This window comes from Mixophyes fleayi, chromosome 2 (assembly GCF_038048845.1).
Source record: "Mixophyes fleayi isolate aMixFle1 chromosome 2, aMixFle1.hap1, whole genome shotgun sequence".
NCBI classification, from domain to species: Eukaryota; Metazoa; Chordata; class Amphibia; order Anura; family Limnodynastidae; genus Mixophyes; species Mixophyes fleayi.
Genome location: NC_134403.1, coordinates 237,257,978 through 237,280,592, shown reverse-complemented (window position 1 = coordinate 237,280,592; position 22,615 = coordinate 237,257,978). Strand labels below are relative to the sequence as shown.

The window sequence follows — 22,615 nt, the reverse complement described above, 5'->3', positions numbered from 1 at the left end:
CTAACAGGCATACAGCTGATAATTTGTTACGAAAACTAAGGGATGTCATTGATACATGGCTTATACCACTTGAACTGTCCCCAGGATATGTCATTTCTGATAACACCAACAATATTGTGCGAGCATTACAGCTGGGTGAATTCCATCACATTCCCTGTTTTGCTCACACAATAAACTTGATGGTGCAGAGCTGCCTAAGAAATAACTGTGAGGTGCAGGAGATGCTTTCGGTGGCCCATAAAATTTCGGGACATTTCCGGCATTCTGCCACAGCATGTAGGAGATTGTAGCAGCTCCAAGAACAATTTAACTTGCCCTGCCACCATCTTAAGCAAAAGGTGTTAACAAGGTGGAATTCCACCCTGTACATGCTTCAGAGGATGGAGGAACAGCGCAAAGTCATCCAAGCGTATTGCACAAGCCATGACATTTGGGAAAGGAGGGGGTATGTATTTCACTCTTGCACAGTGGGGAATCCTTTCTGTGCTGTGCAAGGCGATGAAACCATTTGAAGTTGTGACGTGTGACGTGAATTCAGACTCTGCTAGCTTGAGCCAAGTTATTCACTTAATTCAACTATTGGAAAAGCAGCTTGACAAACTGAAGGAGGAGATGAAAGAAAGCAATTCCGCAAAGTATGTTGGCCTTGTAGATAAAGTACTTAATTTGCTTTGCAATGATCCAAGAGTAATTTAAATCATGAACTCGGATCACTACGTTTTGGCGACTGTGCTTGATCCTAGAATTAAGACCTACATTGATTCTTTGCTTCAAAATGACCGAGATGTGAACCTTTGCAAGGAGCTATTGGTCAGCAAGTTGTCTGCTGAACTGGGCCTTGGCTTGACGACGTCTCCTCCTTCAGTGTCTCAGGCAGTTGCTGCTTGGAAAAAATTGCACTTTCCAAAATGAAGCAGGGATGACGCAGGGGGCAGACCACAACAGTTTGACATCTGGGCTGGTTTGAAAGATTTTACCAAAACATGTGTGACCTTGCCCATAACTCCATCCAATCCTACTATTAACATGCAAAGGATGGTGGAGGATTATTTTCAAGAGTTAATTGATATTGAAATGTCAGACAGCCCCTTTCCATACTGGGAAGAAAAACCAGCCATTTGGAAACCCATGTATGAACTTGCTTTGCAATACCTAAGCTGCCCACCCTCCAGTGTGTACTCTGGAAGAGTATTCAGCACATCCGGTAACCTTGTCAGTGATCGACGTAGGCTACTTCCGAAAAATGTGGAAAAGATGATGTTCATCAAAATGAACTACATCTTCCACGAGGAAGGCCTTTGCCATCAAAGTCATCCAAGTACTGACAGGTCTCTAATGGCGGATTCCAGCGGAGATGAATTAATAGTCTGTGATGATGATGTTCACACTGATGAGGGTGAGGATGATGCTGAAGATGATGATGACAACATCTTTTTAAAACTTTCACTATAAGTGTAGGGTGTAATCTACCCCAGAACAGAAAAGGGACTTGGGACATTTCTATTTAACATACAGTCCTTAAAAGCTGCTGTTTTGTCAAGTTCACTATAAGTGTAGGGTGTCATACACAGACAGACACCAAACTGCCTTTGGCCATTTCTATTTAATTGTACAGTCTGTGCAGGCTGGGCTTTTTTCTGTTTAACTATAAGTGGAGGGTGGCATACACAGACAGACACCAAACTACTTTTGGCCATTTCTATTTTATTGTACAGTCTTTGCAGGCTGCTTCTTCTTCTATTTCAATTTTAATCTCTGGGAATCATCTAGACCCAAACAGAACATCTGCTTTGGGCATTTCTATTCATAAAATAGTCTTTGCAGGCTGCTCCTTTTTCTATTTAACTATAAGTGTAGGGTGTAATATACACCCAAAGACGATGGCTACATTGCCAATAGGCAAAGATGGAGAGGAAGACAAGCAGGCTTGTCTGTAGAATTTGCAGGCAAGTGTTACATTACATTGAATAAATATGAATTTCTATAGCTCTTTTTAGACTGTTGGCTGCCACCCTGGATTGGTGTGTGTAGCTGTAGAATTAAGGACGGCCTACCAGGGATTAAACTGTATTTTTCCAAATTTGCATTAATAAGGTTTGGGTGTAATCTAGAGCCAAACAGAAAAGATGCTTTGGGCATTTCTATTGATCGTACAGTGTTTGCAGGCTGCTTTCTTTTCTATTTAACTATAACTGTAGGGTGTAATATACAGATAGACACCAAACTGCCTTTTTTGCTATGAATTTCTATTGCTCTTTTTAGTGCGTTGTCTGGCACCCTGGATTGGTGTATGTCTGAAAAAAAGCACACATCCCGGGGGGGTCAATGCTCGTTAACATTTATTAGCTGTAGAATTACCTCACTTATCCAAGAAACAGGTGGAGCACCAAATTATGTTATTTTAGGCTAAAAAAATTGATTTTTTTTAACAAATTGCAAAACAAAACCAAACAAAACCAAAACCAAAACACACAAGGGCAGTTTTGCCAAAACCAAAACACGAAGCTAATCCAGATGCAAAACCAAAACATGGGGGTCAGTGAGCATCTCTAGTTATCAGTACACATTCCTTTCTTCTTGGTAACCTCTCTAAGTAAGTCTCTCTCTCTTTCTCTGTCTCCTTCTCTTCCCTCTCCTATTAAGGCCTACTTCCTAGCTATTATATATTATTTTGTTGTTTTTCCCTTTTGTGTTGCACTAGTAATACTTTAATTTTTGTATTATAAAGTAATTAATATGAAGACTAAGAATATATTGTCCCTGATTTTGCTCCAAACATCTTCCCCTTAGATCTTGTTTTACATTTATTTTTTATTATTACTTTCCTATAAAGAAGGACATTAAAAGAGTGCATCTACACTGAATTCCAAAACCAATACTCACATTTAATCTTTGATCAGTTTTATGATAAATTTAGCAGAATTTATTTTTTTTGATTTTGTAGAACCACCCAGCAAGCCTGAACATTTGACTGTGGATGGTGTTGATGCTACCTTCATATCACTGCGATGGAAGACCCCTGAGAAAGAAGGCGCTCATGATATAGATGGATACCTGGTTCAGTATAAAAAGGAAGGCAGTATGTTTTTATGTTTTTAAAATATTTGAATTAAATATTTGATCAAATATGCCTCTTTACGGATGTAAACATTTTTAACATTGTAACCTTTCCTTAAAGACACTCAATAACTGACATCCCATAACTTTTGTTTTATATGTTTTGCACATCATTTCTTTATTAGAAACTTCCTGCTGTCCTTTTTTGACTCGCACCCAAACTATATACATTTTTAAGATTGCCATATAGATTTTTTTAGAGATCTAAAATTATAAGTATGTTTATTGGCGACAAGCACAGCGTGGTCTTTTCTTCTAAAGATACTAGGGTACACCTTGATAACTTCCTGAAATAAACACACTCCTGCCGGAGTGGTCCTGTGTAGAGTTTGTAAGCTCATAGTTTGTATACTACTTAAGAAACTATGGAAGTAGTTCTTTCACTCACTTTATTAAATCCCATTTGCCATTTATAAGGTCACATCTTCAGTTCATCCACATGACATCGTTATCAAACAATTTTATTTTCATTGCAAGAATGGAACATTACTTTCTATGTCCACCTTACTGTCATTAATACTTTCATGTCTGGAGGAATTTGTACCTCAATAATCAGGTCCACTGTCATGTGTTTATACTGCATAGATTTAATTGAGAGTAATTGTTCAGGTCGAGCAGGAACTGTATTTTGTTTTAGGATATATCAATAATTATTTTGGTTATGAATAGTAGTAATCAATATATCTAAATTTATTGGATATTCAATAATTAGGAAAAAGCATGAAATAAATCACAAAAAATACTTATCGTGGCAAGGAAACAAGTGAGAAATGTCTTGGTTCCATCCTCTAGCTTTCATTGACAGTACGATCCAGAAATGAGAGCGAGTGCAGAAGCACATAGCTACCATCTTTAGCTTGAGGTCATCCAGCAGAGTGACAATGCAGAGTGTGATAAGGACATATGTCAATCTGTGCATACGATGGTGCCCTACCACCACAGCCTATGACAGTTACTTGCCAACTTTTCTTCAATAAGGAAATAATCTCTTAGCAAAAATTCAATGTTTATCCCTGAATTAATTCTCACCAAATTATAGTAATTGTAACTCTAAGTTCCAACAATTTTAACCTACAAATATTTCTTGTGAGCTTTCAGGGCCTGATAACACCACAAAAATGTAATGTCCCATGCTAATAGTGTCATATATAAGTCTTACCATTAGGCCACTCCCCTAAACTATTGCATTGTGAGAGGATTAATACACCATAAGTCAGATAGACAGGGGAGCTCTAGGAGGATATTAAGGGGTTATAGGTAAAAGAAAGCAAATAATGGAACTGCACTAATGGTGATATCTGCAAGTTGTCTAGCACCATCAAGTAAATAAGGTATACCTCTATAATCTATATACAGTCATACCTTAATATTTATGTCTGATGAATGCAAAGGGAAAACAAACAAATATAGAGTTAAAGCCCTTCAAAAGTAACTAGCTTGTAGATAGCGGATGTTGATTTGGGTTGGGTACATTTTCACGATTACAAAAAACCGACAGCCAGGATCCCTACAAAAAAAATATGATTACTACAAAAGTGACTGTACTATAATACAGACTTACCTAAAAACTGAAGCTGCACCTTTCCGATGAGAGCGGCATGCTGACAGGAACTAATTCCGAGTACACAGCTTTCAGGCACTTCACTTTGACCTAAGTTAACAGTGCAGCATAGATAAATGTTGATTTAAAGCGGTAATGTGGGTTAAGTGTTTAATGAAACACTTAACCTTAGTAATACAGTTAGCCCTTAGAACATTGCCGATTTAAATTCACATTTATCTATGTCACTGTGTTAACTTACGTCAAAGTGAAGTGTGTCGGAAAGCTGTGTACTCGGAATTAGGTGCTGCTTTCTTATCGAAAATGTGCAGCTTTGGTTTTTAGGTAAGTCTGTATTATATCACGGTTGCTTTTGTAGTAATCAGATTTTATTTTGTAGGGATCCTGGTTGTCGGGTTTTTGGTAATCAGGAAAGTGATTACAACCGGTTGATTTTTCACTCTTTGTAAAAAAAATGCCTTCACATTTAATCCATACGTATAGGCAGATTAGAGAATAAGAATCCTTAAAAGTGAAGAAAGATTTTTATTTTTTTATACATGAAAGTAAAATGTGGAACTTAACACATTTGCTCGCTTTCAGTCATCAATAACCAACAAATCACTTTCAGTCTTTCAATGACAAATTTTTACTGTCTTGAATGTGCATTTTACTAGGGTCACAACAGTTATTATATTTTTTCATATGAATCAACATACACATTAATTAAATAAAATAAAAAACTTTCCTTACATAGTATTGTTTTGATACTATTATTACTATTATTTTATTAATTTGATATAATGTTTAAGTAGTGATTTCCAGTATAGGTATGATTTATTTGGACATATCGATATATTCATATGTGAATAATTTTTTTTTTTTTTTTATTATGAATTATTGTTTTTTATTTGAGGTATTTATAGGGATTAGAGAATTCTTATGAATCAATGTAAGATATTTTATACATATTTCAATAAAGGACGTTTTTATTTTTTTTATTAATGTGCATGATGATTCATATCTTTCAATCCATGAGCGCTAATCAAATAGTAGTTCTTTTTATATTCAATCTTCATCTTGTGCTTGTCCAGGATGCCCCCTATTTATTAGACAACCAGATCATCAAAATGTTCACAGCACCATAGAGTAGTTCCTTCTTTGAAAAAGATGTTTTGTATGTCAATGAATAATTAGCTAATCAATAAAGTTCATAAGTACAGTAATCTTTGTTAAGCAATACAATACCACCGTTTATATAGGCAGCCTTAATAATCATCTCAGAGAGCATAAATCTAATAGCAATTCGCACTCAAAAAGCTTGTTTTTTATTACCACGTGCTTCAAGAGATATGTAGATTGAGGTTGTCCAATCCCTATATTCAAACCAAAATGAAAAAATAAATGGATTTTTCACAGCGGTAAACTTATTTAAAAATGTATGGATTACCAAATTGTGTTTCGTTCAGCAAGCACAATTTGAAACTGTCCAAAACAGCTTGCTGCACATGGATGATTCATGTTTTGTTAACATTGATAAGTAATTGTAAATATAACATAATTAAACATTTAGGGGTTCATGTAGAGTCAGACATAAATCCATAAGCACAAAATCTACTTTTCCATACTGTGCATGTCCAGTAAAAAGGTGAACATTTCAGTCTGTATGCAGACTTAGATGTATCTCTCCATTTCGCATCTCTTCGTGTAGAGCAAAGCAACGACGGAGGGGAGTGGCAGGCTCGTGTAGCCTGAGTACAGTAAGGGCATATTAATGCTCCTTACGTATTATGGAGAATATTAAACAACAGCAGATGCACCTCTTAGTAAGCAAAATATATGTTGCGGCTGTTTCCCTCTGGTGTAAGATGCTGCTGTTGATGATCATTTTGGCATGCTTAGTACTGGTATTAACAATTTTCGGGGTGGGTGAGGTGGTTGTCCCCTCAATTTTGCCAATACCAGCCTAGACTGTCAGACTGAGTTTTATTTTATTATTTATTTCCCTTGATATCAAAGTTTGAGCTTAAAGGTTCTAAATTATGTTTTATATTTTTCATTTTAGGATGCACTTTTTCTGCTCCTCCTGTAATCTGCCTGGAATATATGTTGTTACAAAAACACCACATTAGTTTGCATTAATTTACCAGTCATCTTTATTTTTTAGGGATGGCTTATTGAATGTGGTTAATGACAGCATTGCACATGGTTTTGTCTTATATAAAATACATTCAGGACAAAGTTTACAAATAAGATGTCTTTTTACAATTAATCCATACAGCAATTTGACCTTATTTATCTAAATTTCTACATATGATTGTACTGTTTTCTTTCAGGTGAAGAATGGATATCTGCAAACAAAGAACCTAGCATTTCCACCCATTACAAAATTACAAATCTGAATACTGGTGATAAGATTTTAGCTCGTGTTACAGCAATTAGCAAAGCTGGATCTAGTGCGCCTACCGCTTTGGAACATTTTGTCCAGATTCGAGAAATAGTTGGTAAGACATACTTTATATACTGTTGTATCTTGGGTCACATGTTTGTAATTTTCTGCTTGAATTACATTGCATACGTAATGTATAATTCAAAATGTTGTGTTTTTTGTTAGCAGAATTGTGGTTATCATACCTGACCATAAGATACACCAGTCATTTAAACACTTTAAAAGGAAGAAAGAAATAACATATCCCTCACATACACATAGTAGCACATACACTTATTATAAATATTGGAAAAAAAAATCCATATTGCAGTTACAAATGGGTAAATCAATTCAGCCGATTATGAAATTTGCAAAACAATCTACTTCTAGTGGAGATTAAGGTCAATCACAGTGCATTAAACATAAATAGGCCAATCTGTATGGATTAAGAAATGTCACATGTCTATGACCTTAAAAAAAAATTAGCTTACAGCTATTATAACCCCCTCCCCTGTCACACCCTTGTGAGAAATAAACAGAAAGATATGGATGTGGCTAAAGTCACAGGTGCCACTATATTGCACACTGCTGTACAGAGAATATTTCTCATTCACATCAGTCCCTGCTCCATTGGAGCTTACAGTCTATGTTCCCTAATACACAAGCACACACACGCTAGGGTCCATTTTAGTCAGCAGTCAATTAATCTAATATGTATATCTTTGGAGTGTGAGAGCAAACCGGAGCAGTCAGAGGAAACACGTGCAAACACATACAAATTCCACACATATATGGTCCTGCTGGGGAGTCAAACTTATTACCCCAGCGCTGTGTGGTAACAATGCTAGCCACTGTTCCACTGTGATGCCGCTTTTCTACAATTATAGGGAAGAGCTCTCTCTGATTAACACAAATTAAATTATAAACTTTGAACCATTGGTTTGTTTGAAATGCATTGTTATTGTGACTGACTCCTTGATACAATTGTAACTATTGCACATGCTTATAAATACAAGACCAACCCTACTTCTGGTTAGCACTGTGTGGGGAATTATTGTATTGAGTATATATATATATATTTATGAGTTGCCACAGTTCTGTAGAGCACAATAAATATATAGACTTTTAATTATTCCCAGATTGGGACACACCTATTTCAATAACCAGCTGCTAACCACATTCCATCATACAAATAAGATGGTGAACTCTGAATACCTTGAGAAACAGGGATTATATCTGGAAATTGTAATAGTTACCTAACTGATAATATTGAATCAAATTTATACTAATAGCAGAAAATATTTACATTTTTACTATTTTTGCTATTGATAAAATAGTAATAAACTGGAACAAACAGTAATCCTTTTAGGGTATACATTTATGTCATAATATTATTAGAGTAATCCATTGGAGTGAATTGACAGAATCTGCAGTACCAAGCGAATCAGTGGTCAATGAATCTGCTTATTATTGGTGACACAGAACATTTTACTAAAGCTATCATATGTTAAACAAGAAAATTAACAAAGGTTAAAAATATCCTGCTCTTGTAGAGAAAATGACAGGGCTAGCTACTGTCACACGTCAGGCAGTCGGACTGCCTACCCAATGCCCGGTGCACTTACCTGGTCCCCGCTGATAGCTCGCTCCATCCCGGCTGCCGCCATCTTTGTTTCGGACCCGATCCTCTACTCCTCTGCTTGATTCCAATTGGCTGACTCATTTTGGCTCCAAATTCAACAGGCACTTCCTCCTGGCGTGTGATGCCTGTTCTTCAAGTTACCTACTAGGTACTAGGCGTGGCTCAAACACTTGACCGTGTGGGTATTTATTTAACAGAGCCTGTCTTTGGTCATGGACAATTGTATGTTGCATTTTCACGAGTACGGAGAAGCAGTGATGTGAAAGTGCAGGTTATGAATACTGCCCTTCAAGGAAGACTGATTGAGCACAGCGATAAGGTGTTTAGCAGAAACGTTGTGTATCGAGATGGTTTTAGAACAGTAAGACGATGGAGATTAAGGATGTGGCGATGAAGATGAAGGATGAGGTGATGGAGAAGAATGATGAGGTGGTGACATGTGGAGAAAACCACGTTAAAAAAGGGCGCTTACGTCAGGAAGTAACGCTCTTCCCCTGAGGAGGCCTGGCCTAGCCCCAAATGCATGACGAGAACCTTTTTAACACCTTAAGTAGCTTGATTTGACAGGAATGCATGAGTATCATGCACGGGTTAACTTATGTATGTATATGTGTGTATATATATATATATATATATATAATTTATTTATTTATTTATTTTTAAAAATTTATATATTTATATTTTAGGGTTCACCAATCATAGAAATGTATTCCTAAATTGTGCCAATCATTGAAATATTAGGAATGAGTTCAACAGTAATATTAGAATATATACATTGCAAAAAATGTGAATAAAATGTGTTTCGGTTTGGTGCTTGCATCTTATATGCAGACAAAACTTGTCACACCAGCTGTAAAATAATATGACTGCTGGTGATGTATGTGCCGTAAACAGGTATGTAATTAGAAGCATCTATCAACAGACTATTATCTGTGGTATATCCATCCTGCTGACCATGAGTGTTTCTAATATTAGAGGCTGTGATATAGCAGGACTCTCCTCTTCATGGGAATCCCAAATCTGTATGTGCATTATTAAATGGTAACTAAGTACATTGCAGCCATATAGTGTATTTTACATGTGTCCATGTTAACTTGGTTGATCAGGTAACGCTAACAAAGACATCTTCTAAACCTTTTTACCCAGTATTTAATGGTCTGTTCTCATTATTTCTTTTTTTTTTCCATTAGCAATGACCTGTGCTTAATTAATGTTTTCTTTTTTTTAAAAAAAAAAAAATACCATTACACTTCCGACAGACAGTTTTCCTGAAAGAAATAAGATTTGGTATACAAATGTACATCAGAGACAGAATCTGTGAAGAAATTGTTTCTTAAAAAGAGAGTCCGTTTGTGGGCATGACATGCAATATAGACATATCCTGAGAATAACTTAAATGGACAGTCTCGCCTTGTTTAAAAACTCATTAAAAACATTACTCATACATACTGTAAATGCCATTTGGTGCCATTTTGCAACATAACATTTTATTTTACTAATATTTTGTTTTTTAATGGTTTTGCCATAGACCGTCCAAAAATCCGTCTCCCAAGATACCTACGTCAAACATATGTGAAACATGTTGGAGAGGCTGTGAATTTGGTTATTCCATTCCAGGTAATAGTGTTTGTAAAACTTGTTGCTACATTTGCAATATTATAATTGAAGTCTAGTCAATCACATACCATATATACTCGAGTATAAGTCGACCCGAATATAAGCCGAGGCACTTAATTTTACCACAGAAAACTGGGAAAACTTATTGACTCGAGTATAAGCCTAGGGTGGAAAATGCAGCAGCTACTGGTAAATTTCAAAAATAAAAACAGTGCTGGATATTGTTAACACTGGGCTCCCAATAATACAAACGTGAGGTTGTAAATAAATATATCAAAATTTATTGTTATTAAACATCAATAAAATTATATAAATACATAATATATACCCATATCCTAATAAATTGTACACAGATGGTTAAACTAAATCCTTTGCACTTGGTATCAAGCCTAATAGGTGAACACAGATATAAGTAACATTCACTAAAGACAACTCAGATCATTAATATAGAAATCAATGAGACAGTCTGTGGATACTAAATACATGTGCCAGTTCCATTTATTCTCCTTTAGAAGGTGATGAGCAGTTACTCCTAAGTGTTCAGAACAGTACAGTAATTTAGGCTTTAGTAATGCAAAAGATGGTGCTGATATAATAGCTCAGATAAAGATAAGTTTGATTTTGTTTGCTGGAAGAAACATTTTAACAGAACAATACAATTTGCTTTGTGTGATTTAACCCTTATTATACTTGAAGTTTGGGATGTTTTTAGACTTTTCAATGATTTCACAGTTATGCAAAGGAATCTTCAGACACTTATTAATAGGTGACACAAAATGAAAATATTGGACTTTAGAAAACTGATGCAAATAATTGCAGTTGACAAGTCAGGGTACTCACATGTGTCTCTGACCAGCGGAGCTAGATGGGAATGTCCCGGTCTTTAGCTTTGACTGACAGGCTCCTTTTCATTTAACTTTATTGTTCCTTGTGCAATGAACACACAAAAACGGGCTACAATAAAATGGTGGCTGAAAGTGATCCACAGAGGCTGCAGATAAGCGGGGGAGACTGGAGAACGGAGACCAGGTAAGTGGGACTCGAGTATAAGACGAGGGGGACTTTTTTCAGCACAAAAAATGTGCTGAAAAACTCGGCTTATACACGAGTATATACGGTAAATCAATGCTACCGATATTAGAATGTCAAATTATTATATATAGAAGGATATAACCACCATTCAGCACTGTACAGTATCATTGAAATATAAGTAATATACCAATTTCTTAGTGTCCAGGTTCTTCTCCAGATACATGCCCTCTCGCGCCTATTCGGTTTCCAAAACGAGGCAGAACGTCATTGTGACGTCGTCGGATCTCGTGAGTTTTAGAATGAATAACTACGACGATCCAGTGCCTTTTGAAAGAGGGACATAGAAGGGTTAAGTCGCAGTAATAGAGCAGTATAGAGGAGGCATTTTTCCGAATTTGCACTACAAAGTGTTTGGGGCGTCATATCCCCCCTTTTAAAAAACTGTATTTGCTGAGTGCTGAAATTGTAATATAGCAGCACTGTATATTTCTGAATTTGCACTACAAAGTGCTTGGGGTGTCATATCCCCCCTTTAAAATATACTCCCATTCTGAATTTTATGATTGCTGAAATCTTAATATAGCAGTCATTTATCTCTATTTTTCTGAATTGACACTACAAAATGTTGGGAGTCTCATATACTCCCTTATATAAAATTTCTGAATTTACCGAGTGCTGAAATTTTAATATAGCAGTCATTTATCTCTATTTTTTTGAATTGGCACTACAATGTTTTTGGGGTCTAAAATACACTCAAAGACGAGTGCTCAATTGCTAAGAGTCATTGATGAAGAGGAAAATAAGCAGGCTTGTATTTGTGCTGATTCGAAGCTCACTGATGAAAAGGCTTTTTGCTGGGAATTTCAATGGCTCTTTTTAGTGCATTGTCTGGCACCCTGAATTGGTGTGTGTCTGATAACAGCATGCATCCTGGGGGGGGGGGGGGTCAGCGCTCATTGCCATGTATTAGCTGTAGAATTATTCACTTATCTAAGAAACAGGTGGAACGCTCGTTGCAATGTGTCCTAGATGTGCTACGAACTGCCGTGTGTTTGGGTCATTGCTCTGTCGCTTACCATCCAGTCAAATCATTGCAGTATTTGGCTGAAAGTGTATGAAAAGCATATTGTGACCTGTGAGATGGTAAAATTGAATGAAAATCACTGGAATTTAGTGTTAGTGAGGTTAATAATAATGTAGGTACAAAATAATACCTAAATTATGTGATTTTAGCCCAAAAAATTGAATTTTGTAAAAAAAATGGCTAAACAAAACCAAAACCAAAACACGCAGGGGCGGTTTTGGCAAAACTAAAACCCGAAGCTAATCCAGATGCAAAACCAAAATCAAAACACGGGGGACAGTGAGCATCTCTAATCTACATGGGGTGGAAAAATTAGTTTGCACCTTCCAAAGGCAGCTCCAAATGTTCACAGCTAAATGCAACTTGATCACATTCATGTGCCTTTTACTTTGTATCCACGGGCAAGAGTAATATTTTGATTTGTAGGATGAGATTTTTGCATAAGTTACAATTGGAGTTTAGAGGGAGTATATATGGTGTGTTTTCTGGAAAGGTAATAGCTGTCTTTTTTCACCATCCTCTAATGTCAGTGAGGTAGCTTTTGTACCATGCAGATGAGTAAGAACATTTATATTCACAAATACCCCTGTAGCCAAGATAATCAATCACAGAAAATTGATACATAGAAGTAATATGTTGTCCCATCAATCTCGCAATTTAATTTAAATATGTACATTACCCAAAATTAAATGTCATAATGACCCATACTACCTTTTTGTTCAAATCTTCACAAATTACCAGTGTTTTCTTAAAAAAATAATACATGAACAGGACAAGGTGTTGGAAAAAACAGGCCAGGATACATTATGTCTGTTGAAACAGAACAATAACCCTTTTTCACTCCACCATCTCCATCTCTAGAGAAATGTAACCATATTTGAGTCATTGGATGAAGTCCCATACATAGGGTTGTGTCTAGTTCTATACACTGGGATCTTCTTTGAGACTGTAAATATACTGGGCCTCATTCATCAAGGAACGCAAAACGAACGTATTGTGAGTATTTTTGAACAGTACATAAATCGGGTATATGCACGTCAGTATGTTAAGATACGTCTGTTGTTGAATACGGGTCTAGGTCCACTCTGCTCGAACAGACAATACACTGCAGGATACGGGCACAATTAATGTCACCTGTTAATAATATAGTCATTAATGGCAAAACATAAAAAAACTGTCCCCCATCCCCATAAAATACATTGATTAGGATGTTATTAATGTCTATTGTACATAAAATGCATTTTTACATTTGCTCCTGATTGCAGACAGGTTCTAGCATGTATATGCGACAGTCGTCACTAGTAATTGGCACTTACACTTGACCTGTAGCTGGTGCAAGTGTTACAACTGAAAAACACATAACTTTGAAATGCCAAAAAATACATGTGCTTGAGCTTGACACGCCCCTTACTGTACATTGACTACGTCCATACGCCCATTCCCCTCCCCGTTGTGCCCATGAAATTGTAAGCTGTAGTAAGGGTCCTTTGCTTACAAAGATTGGACATTGCTACATTCTGGGCATGTGCAAATCGATTTTTTTCCCCATGTATCGGCATTTCCGTGCATTAATGAATCAGGTCCACTGTACTTATGAGCACATCTAAAATTATTTTCATGGTATTTTCTCCATTTTTGGATGAGTGCACACAAAGTGGTTGCTATCTGTATCTTTACACATACTTTGTGGGTTGTGCATAAAGTCATGGCCCAATCCCCTTACGTAATATTGTTTAACTTCTTATTTGAACATATTGGGCCTGATTCAATTAATTAATTGAGTAACTTTTCACCTTGGCAAAACCATGTTGCATTGGAGGTGGAGGTAAATTTAAATGTGATGGCAGATTTATAGTTGGAGTAGGGCATGTCCTAGATAAACTTTAAATTTTAGTTTACAAAAAAAAGCTATAAAGTGTTTGTATGCTACATGAAAAAACAGACAGTATTTAACTTATGTACAAAATATTAAACTAATTTTCACCCCTTGCATTGTAAAATTTACTCCTTTTTTTGCCTTACTTTCCTTAATGAATCAGGCCCATTATGATGAAGCAACTCAGGGATTAAATGAACAAATCTGTATGTGAATTTTTATGCTAAGCCTTTAATCCATTGTTTGCCAGTGCAAACAATTGTGTCTTGCCTGCTTTGTTTCTAAGTAGAGCTATCCATTGAAAATCCAAGTTTATACAGCATTCTGAAAACACTTCTGTTTTCATAGTCCGCATTCCTTTCACTCATTTAAATATCCATGCAAAGCCATCATTTTGCTTTTCTGATTTTCTACCGTAGTAGGTTAAAATTATATGTCATAATTACACACATTACCTGCTCCAATCTGTCAATTGTCCAGCCAAAAGCAGTGATTTCCCAAATGTGCTACATTTGCACATTGTAAATAACACCACTCTATTAGTTATGCAGTGAAATACAGCTGGAACACATCTGATAGACTAACAGAACTATTGAGTATTTGTCTCTAGATACAATGATCGCGCTATCCAATATTTAACCACCCACACTCACACATTAATACTATGGAGTGGACAGGGTTAGTGAGGCAGGATTGGGCACATATTTTATTTCAGGAACCGCCTGATCACTCTTAATCATAAGATTTGCAGGGAATAGTAGGGATTATTGTATCCAAGGGCACAATAAGCAAAAGTGCAAGTACAGCGTCTGTAGGCATTTTATCAGAAGCTGAGAGAGAACTTGTGTTGTAAGCTGTATTTAATGACATACCCTGCACTGGCAGATATTTGACTCTTATTTGTTTCCCACTAAGTCATGTAGGCAGGGCCGGTGCTAGGGTTCTCAGCGCCCTAGGCAAAATTTCAAAATACCGCCCCCCTTTCCCCCCCCTACCCACCCCAGGACACACAAAAATACCCACTTCCCAGACCCTCACACACTTCATTGGTAAAAAAAAAAATATATAAGCCTTACCTCCTACAGCGGTCTGGCTGCCGTGATGTTTCATAGAGAACGTTGTCCAGACTCCACTGCTGTCCAGGGGCAATCACAGAATTTCTAGAGGGTTAGATATGGGAACAAAAACTTGTGAGAATGGCCCATCACACTGCTCCCCCTCACTGCTTGATCATGTCCCCCCCTGCAGCATACTGCCCCTCCCACCATGTCCTCTGTCCCCCCCTCCCCCTGCAGCACCATGTCCTCTGTCCCCCCCCCTCCCCCTGCAGCACCATGTCCTCTGTCCCCCCCCCCTCAGCACCATGATTTTATTGCCACGTCATGCTCTATTTTTGACTTGCAGCAAGTCAATAATAGAGCATGAGGTGCCAATAAAATAATTATTTTATCCACCATAGTGTCTAAATCAAAGATAGAGCATGAAGTGCCAAATAATAGTCATTTTTCCACCGCATAGTTTGCAAATGAAATATAGAGTATGAAGTGGAAAATAGTCATTTTTATACCATTGAAAAAATACTATTTTCCACCTCATGATCTATATTTAATTTTCAAGCTATGTGGGAGAAAAATTTATATTATTTGGCACTTCATGCTCTATCTTTGATTTAAAAACTATGGTGGATAAAATAATTATTTTATTGGCACGTCATGCTCTATTATTGACTTTAAGCAAGTCAAATATAGAGCATGAGGTGCAATAAAATAATTATTTTATCCACCATAGTTTTTAAATTGAATATAGACCATAAAGTGTGACATAATAATAAAAAATCCCACCCCCAACATTTTTTTGGGTCTCCACACTTCCCCTTTGGGTACCCCATTTTTTATAAAATTAAATTAATAATACAAAAAAAAAAAAAAGATAAAGATACTTACTGTTTTTGATCCTGAAGGTAATGGCTGCCCACCACTCCTCAGCTTCTTTACACCAAAGGAGAGGGGTGGAGCAGCCAGTGCATGCTGGGAAAGGAGGGGGGCGCTGGGTAGCAAACTTTATTCACACTGTCTGTCACTGACAGACAGTGTGATATACATATTGTACAGGCGCCGCGGTCGCTGGGAAGAGTGACCCAGTGTCATCTGATCACTGACATCAGTGATAAGGTGTGTGACAGACAGTGCGAGCGATGCGCCGGGCGGACAGTGAAGACCCGCCCCGCCGCTGCACCTCTCCCACTTCTCACCGCTGACTAGATTTTCAAATCTAGTCCCCGGCAGCTGCGCCCTGCAGGTCCTGGCGCCCTAGGCAACTGCCTAAGGTTGCCTAATGGGAGCGCCGGGCCTGCATGTAGGACATTGGCTCTTACAGGTTTCACTTTCCCATACAATATAAGACACTCAGTGCTGATATGATATTGCCCCTATTAGAGTTTAGATATCCAGTGAAATTCCACTGTAAACCTATTCATATCCAGAGTTCCAAATGATGAAGCGAATATCCTCCATGATGATGACCCACACGGCTGCTCCGCCACCAGTCTTCCGGCTGCCATCCTCTTCTGTTCCCGTCGCTGATGCGCTCCTGCTACTCTGGACTGTCGCTGCTCTCATCCAGTCCTGCCGATTCCTCTGGTGGTAACTTAAGTCTCCCGCCGCTCTGACTAAGGTTAGCCTGCCGTCCCCTCCACGGCTTCCACCGGACCCCTGCCTGCTGCGGGTAGTCTAACTAGCCCTTGGGTCCCTTGTGTGTCCCTCTCCCGCCTGCTGACCCTCCACGTTGGCGCCCCCCGAGGCCTCCGTGGCTCCTCTGCACAGCCCTCCATCTCAGTCTGCCTCAGGATCCCCAGGGCTGACCTCCATACTGAGTGGCCTCAGGTGCCCCCTGCCCTAGAATATGCTGATCCATAATCAATAACCACTCACACCATCAACTGTAAACAGCACAGTTAGTAGGGTCACCTTGTTTATAGTGACCATTATAAAGCACTGACCCATGCGCTATCAGACCAACGGGGCTCATCCACATGCTATATCCCCTGGTCCCACCTGCTCTTTTACCTTCTGGGACTAAACTTTGAACTAAACCGTCTCGACCCTTTGGAACTCTGCTCCCTCCTTACCACTGGATCCCTCGGACCTTTTCCGTCTCCTGCGCCTACCACCTAATAGCTGGACCACTTTGGACTGCTCCTGCAACTACCTAGATTCTTCAGACTTGCTTGGTACCTGTTACTACTTTACCGGATTTTATCTTTACCTGTTATTTTTACCTGATATTATTTTTATATTATTTTTACCTGATATTATTTGTATATTTTTATTTTTACCTGATATTATTTTTATTTTTACCTATTATTATTTTCCTGCCATTATTTTATTTATTTATTTTTCCTGATTTTACACTTACCTGTTTCTATTTTTACCTGTTTTATTTTGACCTGTTTCATTGTCCTTATTATCTCTCTGTCCTGTTGTTCCACGCCTTCCACGCCCTAACTTGTTATTGTCTTCCATATTGCTATTGTCTTCCACATTGCTATTGTCTTCCACATTGCCATTGTCTTCCACATTGCCATTGTCTTCCATATTGCCCTTGTCTTCCATATTGCCATTGTCTTCCATATTGCCATTGTCTTCCATATTGCTATTGTCTTACATATTGCTATTGTCTCCCCGTTGTCTTCCATACTACTACTGTCTCCCTGTTATTATTCTTACCTGTTATTCTCTGTCCTCTTTATCTCACTGTTCTGTTTCTCCTTCCCCTCCTTCCCCTATCTTCTGTTTTGTCTCCCTAGCCCTCCTTGCCTTTTCTTTAGCTCTGTCCTACTAGGCCTCTCTACTGTCCTCATCCCTTTCGCTCCTGGTCTCCCTTCCTCCTCCCTCCACCCTCCTTTCTGCCCTCCCTCCTCCCTTCTGTCATCCCCCCCTCTCTCTCCCTACTATGCCTCCCCGCTCTCGTCCCATACCCATACTCTCCCCCCGCCCTACCTCTGCCTCTCCCGCTCCTTCCCGCCCCCCCCGCGCGCACTGCCCTTCTTGCTAACCTTATCCCCATCTCCCCCCTCTCCTCTCTCCCTTTCTCATGTGCCCTCTGGAACGCTAGATCAGTCCGCAACAAACTGACTGCTATCCACGACCTCTTTTTATCCAACTCCCTTAACCTTCTTGCCATTACTGAAACCTGGCTCTCCGATTCCGACACCGCCTCCCCAGCTGCCCTCTCCTATGGTGGCCTCTCCTTCACCCAGTCCGCCAGACCTGGTGCCCGCCCAGGCGGGGGAGTGGGCTTCCTCCTTTCCTCCACCTGTACTTTTCGCATCATTCCCCCTGAACCCTCCCTCTCCTTCTCCTCCTTTGAAGCCCACTCCATCCGCCTCTTCTACCCCATCCATCTCCGTATCACTGTCATCTACCGCCCCCCTGGCCCCACCTCCCTCTTCCTTGACAACTTTGCTGCCTGGCTTCCTCACCACCTCTCCTCCGACCTCCCCTCCATCATCCTCTGTGACTTTAACTTCCCCATGGACAATCCCACCGACCCTGCTTCCAGCAAACTGCTCACCCTTTCTTCCTCCCTTGGTCTTACCCAGTGGACCTCCTCCTCCACCCACTGCCTTGGTCACTCCCTTGATCTTGTCTTCTCCTACCTATGCAGTCTCTCTGACTTCTCCATCTCTCTCTTTCCTCTATCCGATCACCATCTCCTCTCCTTCTCTCTCTCCTCCTCTCTTGCTCCCCTCCCCCTGCCCAAACCTACTCTCTCCTTACGCAACCTCGACGCTCTTAACCCGGCCTCTCTGTCCTCCTCTCTCGATACCCTCCTTTCTCCCCTTTCCTCCCTGGCCTACCCCAACCAGGCGGTCTCCCTCTACAATCTCACCCTCACCACTGCTCTGGATGCGGTCGCCCCTGCACACTCCGTCCACCCTCGCTGCTCCAAACCCCAACCCTGGCACTCCAAATTTACCCGCTTCCTCCAAAAATGCTCCCGTAACGCTCAACGCCACTGGAGAAAATCACGCTCCCTGGCTGACTTTCTCCACTTTCAATTCATCCTTTCTTCCTACAGCTCTGCCCTCTCACTTGCTAAACAATCTTTCTTTAAGTCCCTCATCTTCTCCTAATCCTCTAACCCCCACCGCCTCTTCGCCACCTTCAGCACTCTCCTGGCCCCACCCCCTCCTCCCTGACTGCCTCCGACTTCGCCTCCTTTTTCTCCTCGAAAATTGAGGCCACCCGACTTGAAATCTCCTCCTCCGCTCTCTCGTCCACCCCCCACTCTTCTCATTCCCATTCCCTCCCACCTTCTTCGCTCCCTTTCCCCCACCACCTGCTCCCACCTCGCTCCCTTCTTTAATCTTTTCCTCTCCACCGGCATCTTCCCCTCCTCCTTCAAACATGCTCTCGTATCCCCCATCCTTAAGAAACCTAATCTTGACCCCACTTCTCCCTCTAACTATCGCCCCATATCTCTTCTCCCCTTTGCCTCTAAAATTCTCGAGAGGCTCGTCTGCAGCCGTCTCTCCTCCTACCTTTCTGAACACTCCCTGCTTGATCCTCTCCAGTCTGGTTTCCGTCCCCTTCACTCCACTGAAACTGCCCTTGCTAAAGTCACTAATGATCTCCTCTCCGCTAAAGCCAGGGGCCATTCTCCCTTCTCATCCTCCTTGATCTCTCAGCAGCCTTCGACACCGTTGACCACCCACTCCTCCTCCACACCCTCCAGTCCTTTGGCCTCTCCAGCCCAGTCCTGTCCTGGTTCACGTCTTACCTCGCTGACCGATCCTTCTCCGTGTCCGCCTCTGGGTCTCTCTCCCCCCCGTCCACCCTTCCAGTCGGGGTCCCTCAGGGCTCTGTTTTGGGACCCTTACTCTTCTCTCTATACACCTCTTCCCTGGGTGAACTCATCAGCTCCTATGGTCTCAACTACCACCTCTACGCTGACGACACTCAACTTTACATCTCCTCTCCTGATCTCTCTCCCTCCCTCCTCTCTAGGGTGTCCGCCTGCCTCTCTGCCATCACCTCCTGGATGTCCTCTCGATTCCTCAAACTTAACCTCGCCAAAACTGAACTCATAGTCTTTCCTCCCCCTCATGCCTCATCCCCTTCTGACCTCTCTATACCCTGTCCTCCAACTTCGCTGCCTCAGTGTCATCCTCGACTCCTCTCTCTCCTTTGGTCCCCACATTCTCTCTCTTGCTAAATCCTGCCGCTTCCAGCTGCGTAACATCGCTCGCATCCGGCCTTTCCTCTCCCAAGATGCCACCAAATGTCTTATTCACTCTCTGATCATCTCCCGCTTGGACTACTGCAACCTCCTCCTTACTGGCCTCCCCCTCTCTCATCTCGCTCCCCTTCGATCTGTACTTAACACAGCCGCTAGGCTTATCTTCCTTTCTCGCCGCTCCTCTTCCGTCTTCCCCCTCTACCTATCCCTTCACTGGCTCCCATTCCCCTACAGAATCCTGTTCAAGCTCCTTACTCTTACATACAAGGCCCTCGCCAATGCCACTGCACCCTACATTTCCACCCTCCTCTCTATTCATGCTCCATCCCGCCCTCTCCATTCTGCCAATGACCGTCGCCTCTCTTCCCCCCTGATCACCTCCTCCCATGCGCGTATCCAAGACTTCGCCCGTGCTGCCCCCCTCCACTGGAACAAGCTCCCTCCATCCATCAGATCCTCCCCTAATCTGTCCAGTTTCAAACGGACTTTAAAAACCCACCTTTTTCTTAAAGCCTTCCAGTCTCTTACTTAACTTCCTACCTTTTCTTCTGCCTCTTTCCCCTTCCCTTATCCTCCATTCCTCCCTCTCTCCCCCGTGTCTCTCTGTCTGTCTACCCCACCCCTTAGATTGTACGCTCCTTTGAGCAGGGTCTTCTCTCCTCCTGTCTTCACCACTTTTAACTCTGCTCTCCAGCTACCTCGCACTCCTCCTTGAGGATCCTCTTCCCCTTGTCCCCCTTTGCTCCCTCCTCCCTCCTCTGGAGGTCTCCCTGTCACCCGGGCCCTCCCTCTTGGACTCTGTCTTAGGAGGATCTTCCCCTCTCCCCTCCCCCGCCCCCCTAGCTGTGCTTTGAGATCACTGAGTTACTGTGCTTATTGTTTACTGTACTGTGCTGTCTCACCTCGTATTGTAATTTCGTTTGTCCCTGTACGGCGCTACGGACACCTAGTGGCGCCCTATAAATAAAAATTAATAATAATAATAATAATAATAAAATATACAATCCACACTGTTGCACTGCCACAACCATGGTTCACTCTCATTTGAATGCATCATTGACCAGTTTCACCAATTCCTGGCCGTTTCATTATTGTGATATGGCAGAAACTTGGATTCAGATTAGGCATTTTCCCAATCCTATCTTGTTTAATGTTTGTGTTCCTGCAGTCATAAATTCTTTTTTTCCCTAAAAGGAGTGAAATTATGTTAGGTTGTTGAATGCCTCTTTTGGCATTAGTGTTTGACTTAGCTGTTGGTTGATTAAACGTGGCCCATCTGTTACTTTGCACAAATTATGTCAACTTCCTATTTTGTCAATAATCTATTTCTGACCTCAGGATCACTGTTGATTGTACATTGTTTTGGTAATGTCTTTGAGTTGCACTCAGGTCTTGTGCATGCAGTTGTAGAGGCATATTCTGATATAGATACTGGCACCAGAATGAAGACACCGATATTTATTATGCAGGGGACTGTATGACAGAAACAATCCCATAGATACTAAGACAGGATAGAAAATATCTAATAAGGTCCTGTGTTCAGTCAGAGGTCAGGGCAGGTGGCAACCCAGGAATGGCCAATACCAAGTGGTCTAAACAAGCGTCAGTCCAGAAAATGGTCAATGTTCAAATGCAAAAAATCAAGGAAGGCAGCAATACAGAGAATGGTCAAAGGTCAAAGCAAAAGGTCAGGGCAACAGTAATCCAGACACTGGTTCTGGTTTTAACTGTGTCTGATGCTGACCAGACAGCAAACAGACTCACAGTGAGGTAACTGCAATTATCATGGGCAATGAACATTACAGCTGTATGCAAGGTGTAGGCAGTCATTCAAATTGTTCCCTAGGAACTGGGTCCCCTATAGCTGAATATGCTGCAGTATGGTCATGTGATGGCACTTTACACCTGAATAGTCGGAATGATTGGAAGTGGCCACGGTAACTGAACAGCCAGAGGGAAGAAGCAGAATGGAACAGTGACATGCTTATACTCTCACCACTGACAGTGTCACATTCACGTTACATCCATGACACTAGTGT

General features: G+C 40.6%; 1 protein-coding gene across 2 annotated transcripts in view; it reads left to right on the top strand.

Moving 5' to 3' along the window:
• Positions 1 to 22,615, top strand: part of LOC142138750 (myosin-binding protein H-like) — a 173,595-nt gene that overhangs the window by 34,948 nt on the left and 116,032 nt on the right. For both annotated transcript variants that reach the window (XM_075195660.1, XM_075195663.1), the window contains exons 2-4: positions 2,945 to 3,079; positions 6,994 to 7,161; positions 10,256 to 10,344. In XM_075195660.1, coding sequence (XP_075051761.1) covers positions 2,945 to 3,079; positions 6,994 to 7,161; positions 10,256 to 10,344 — 392 coding nt within the window. The remainder of the gene's footprint in view (positions 1 to 2,944; positions 3,080 to 6,993; positions 7,162 to 10,255; positions 10,345 to 22,615) is intronic.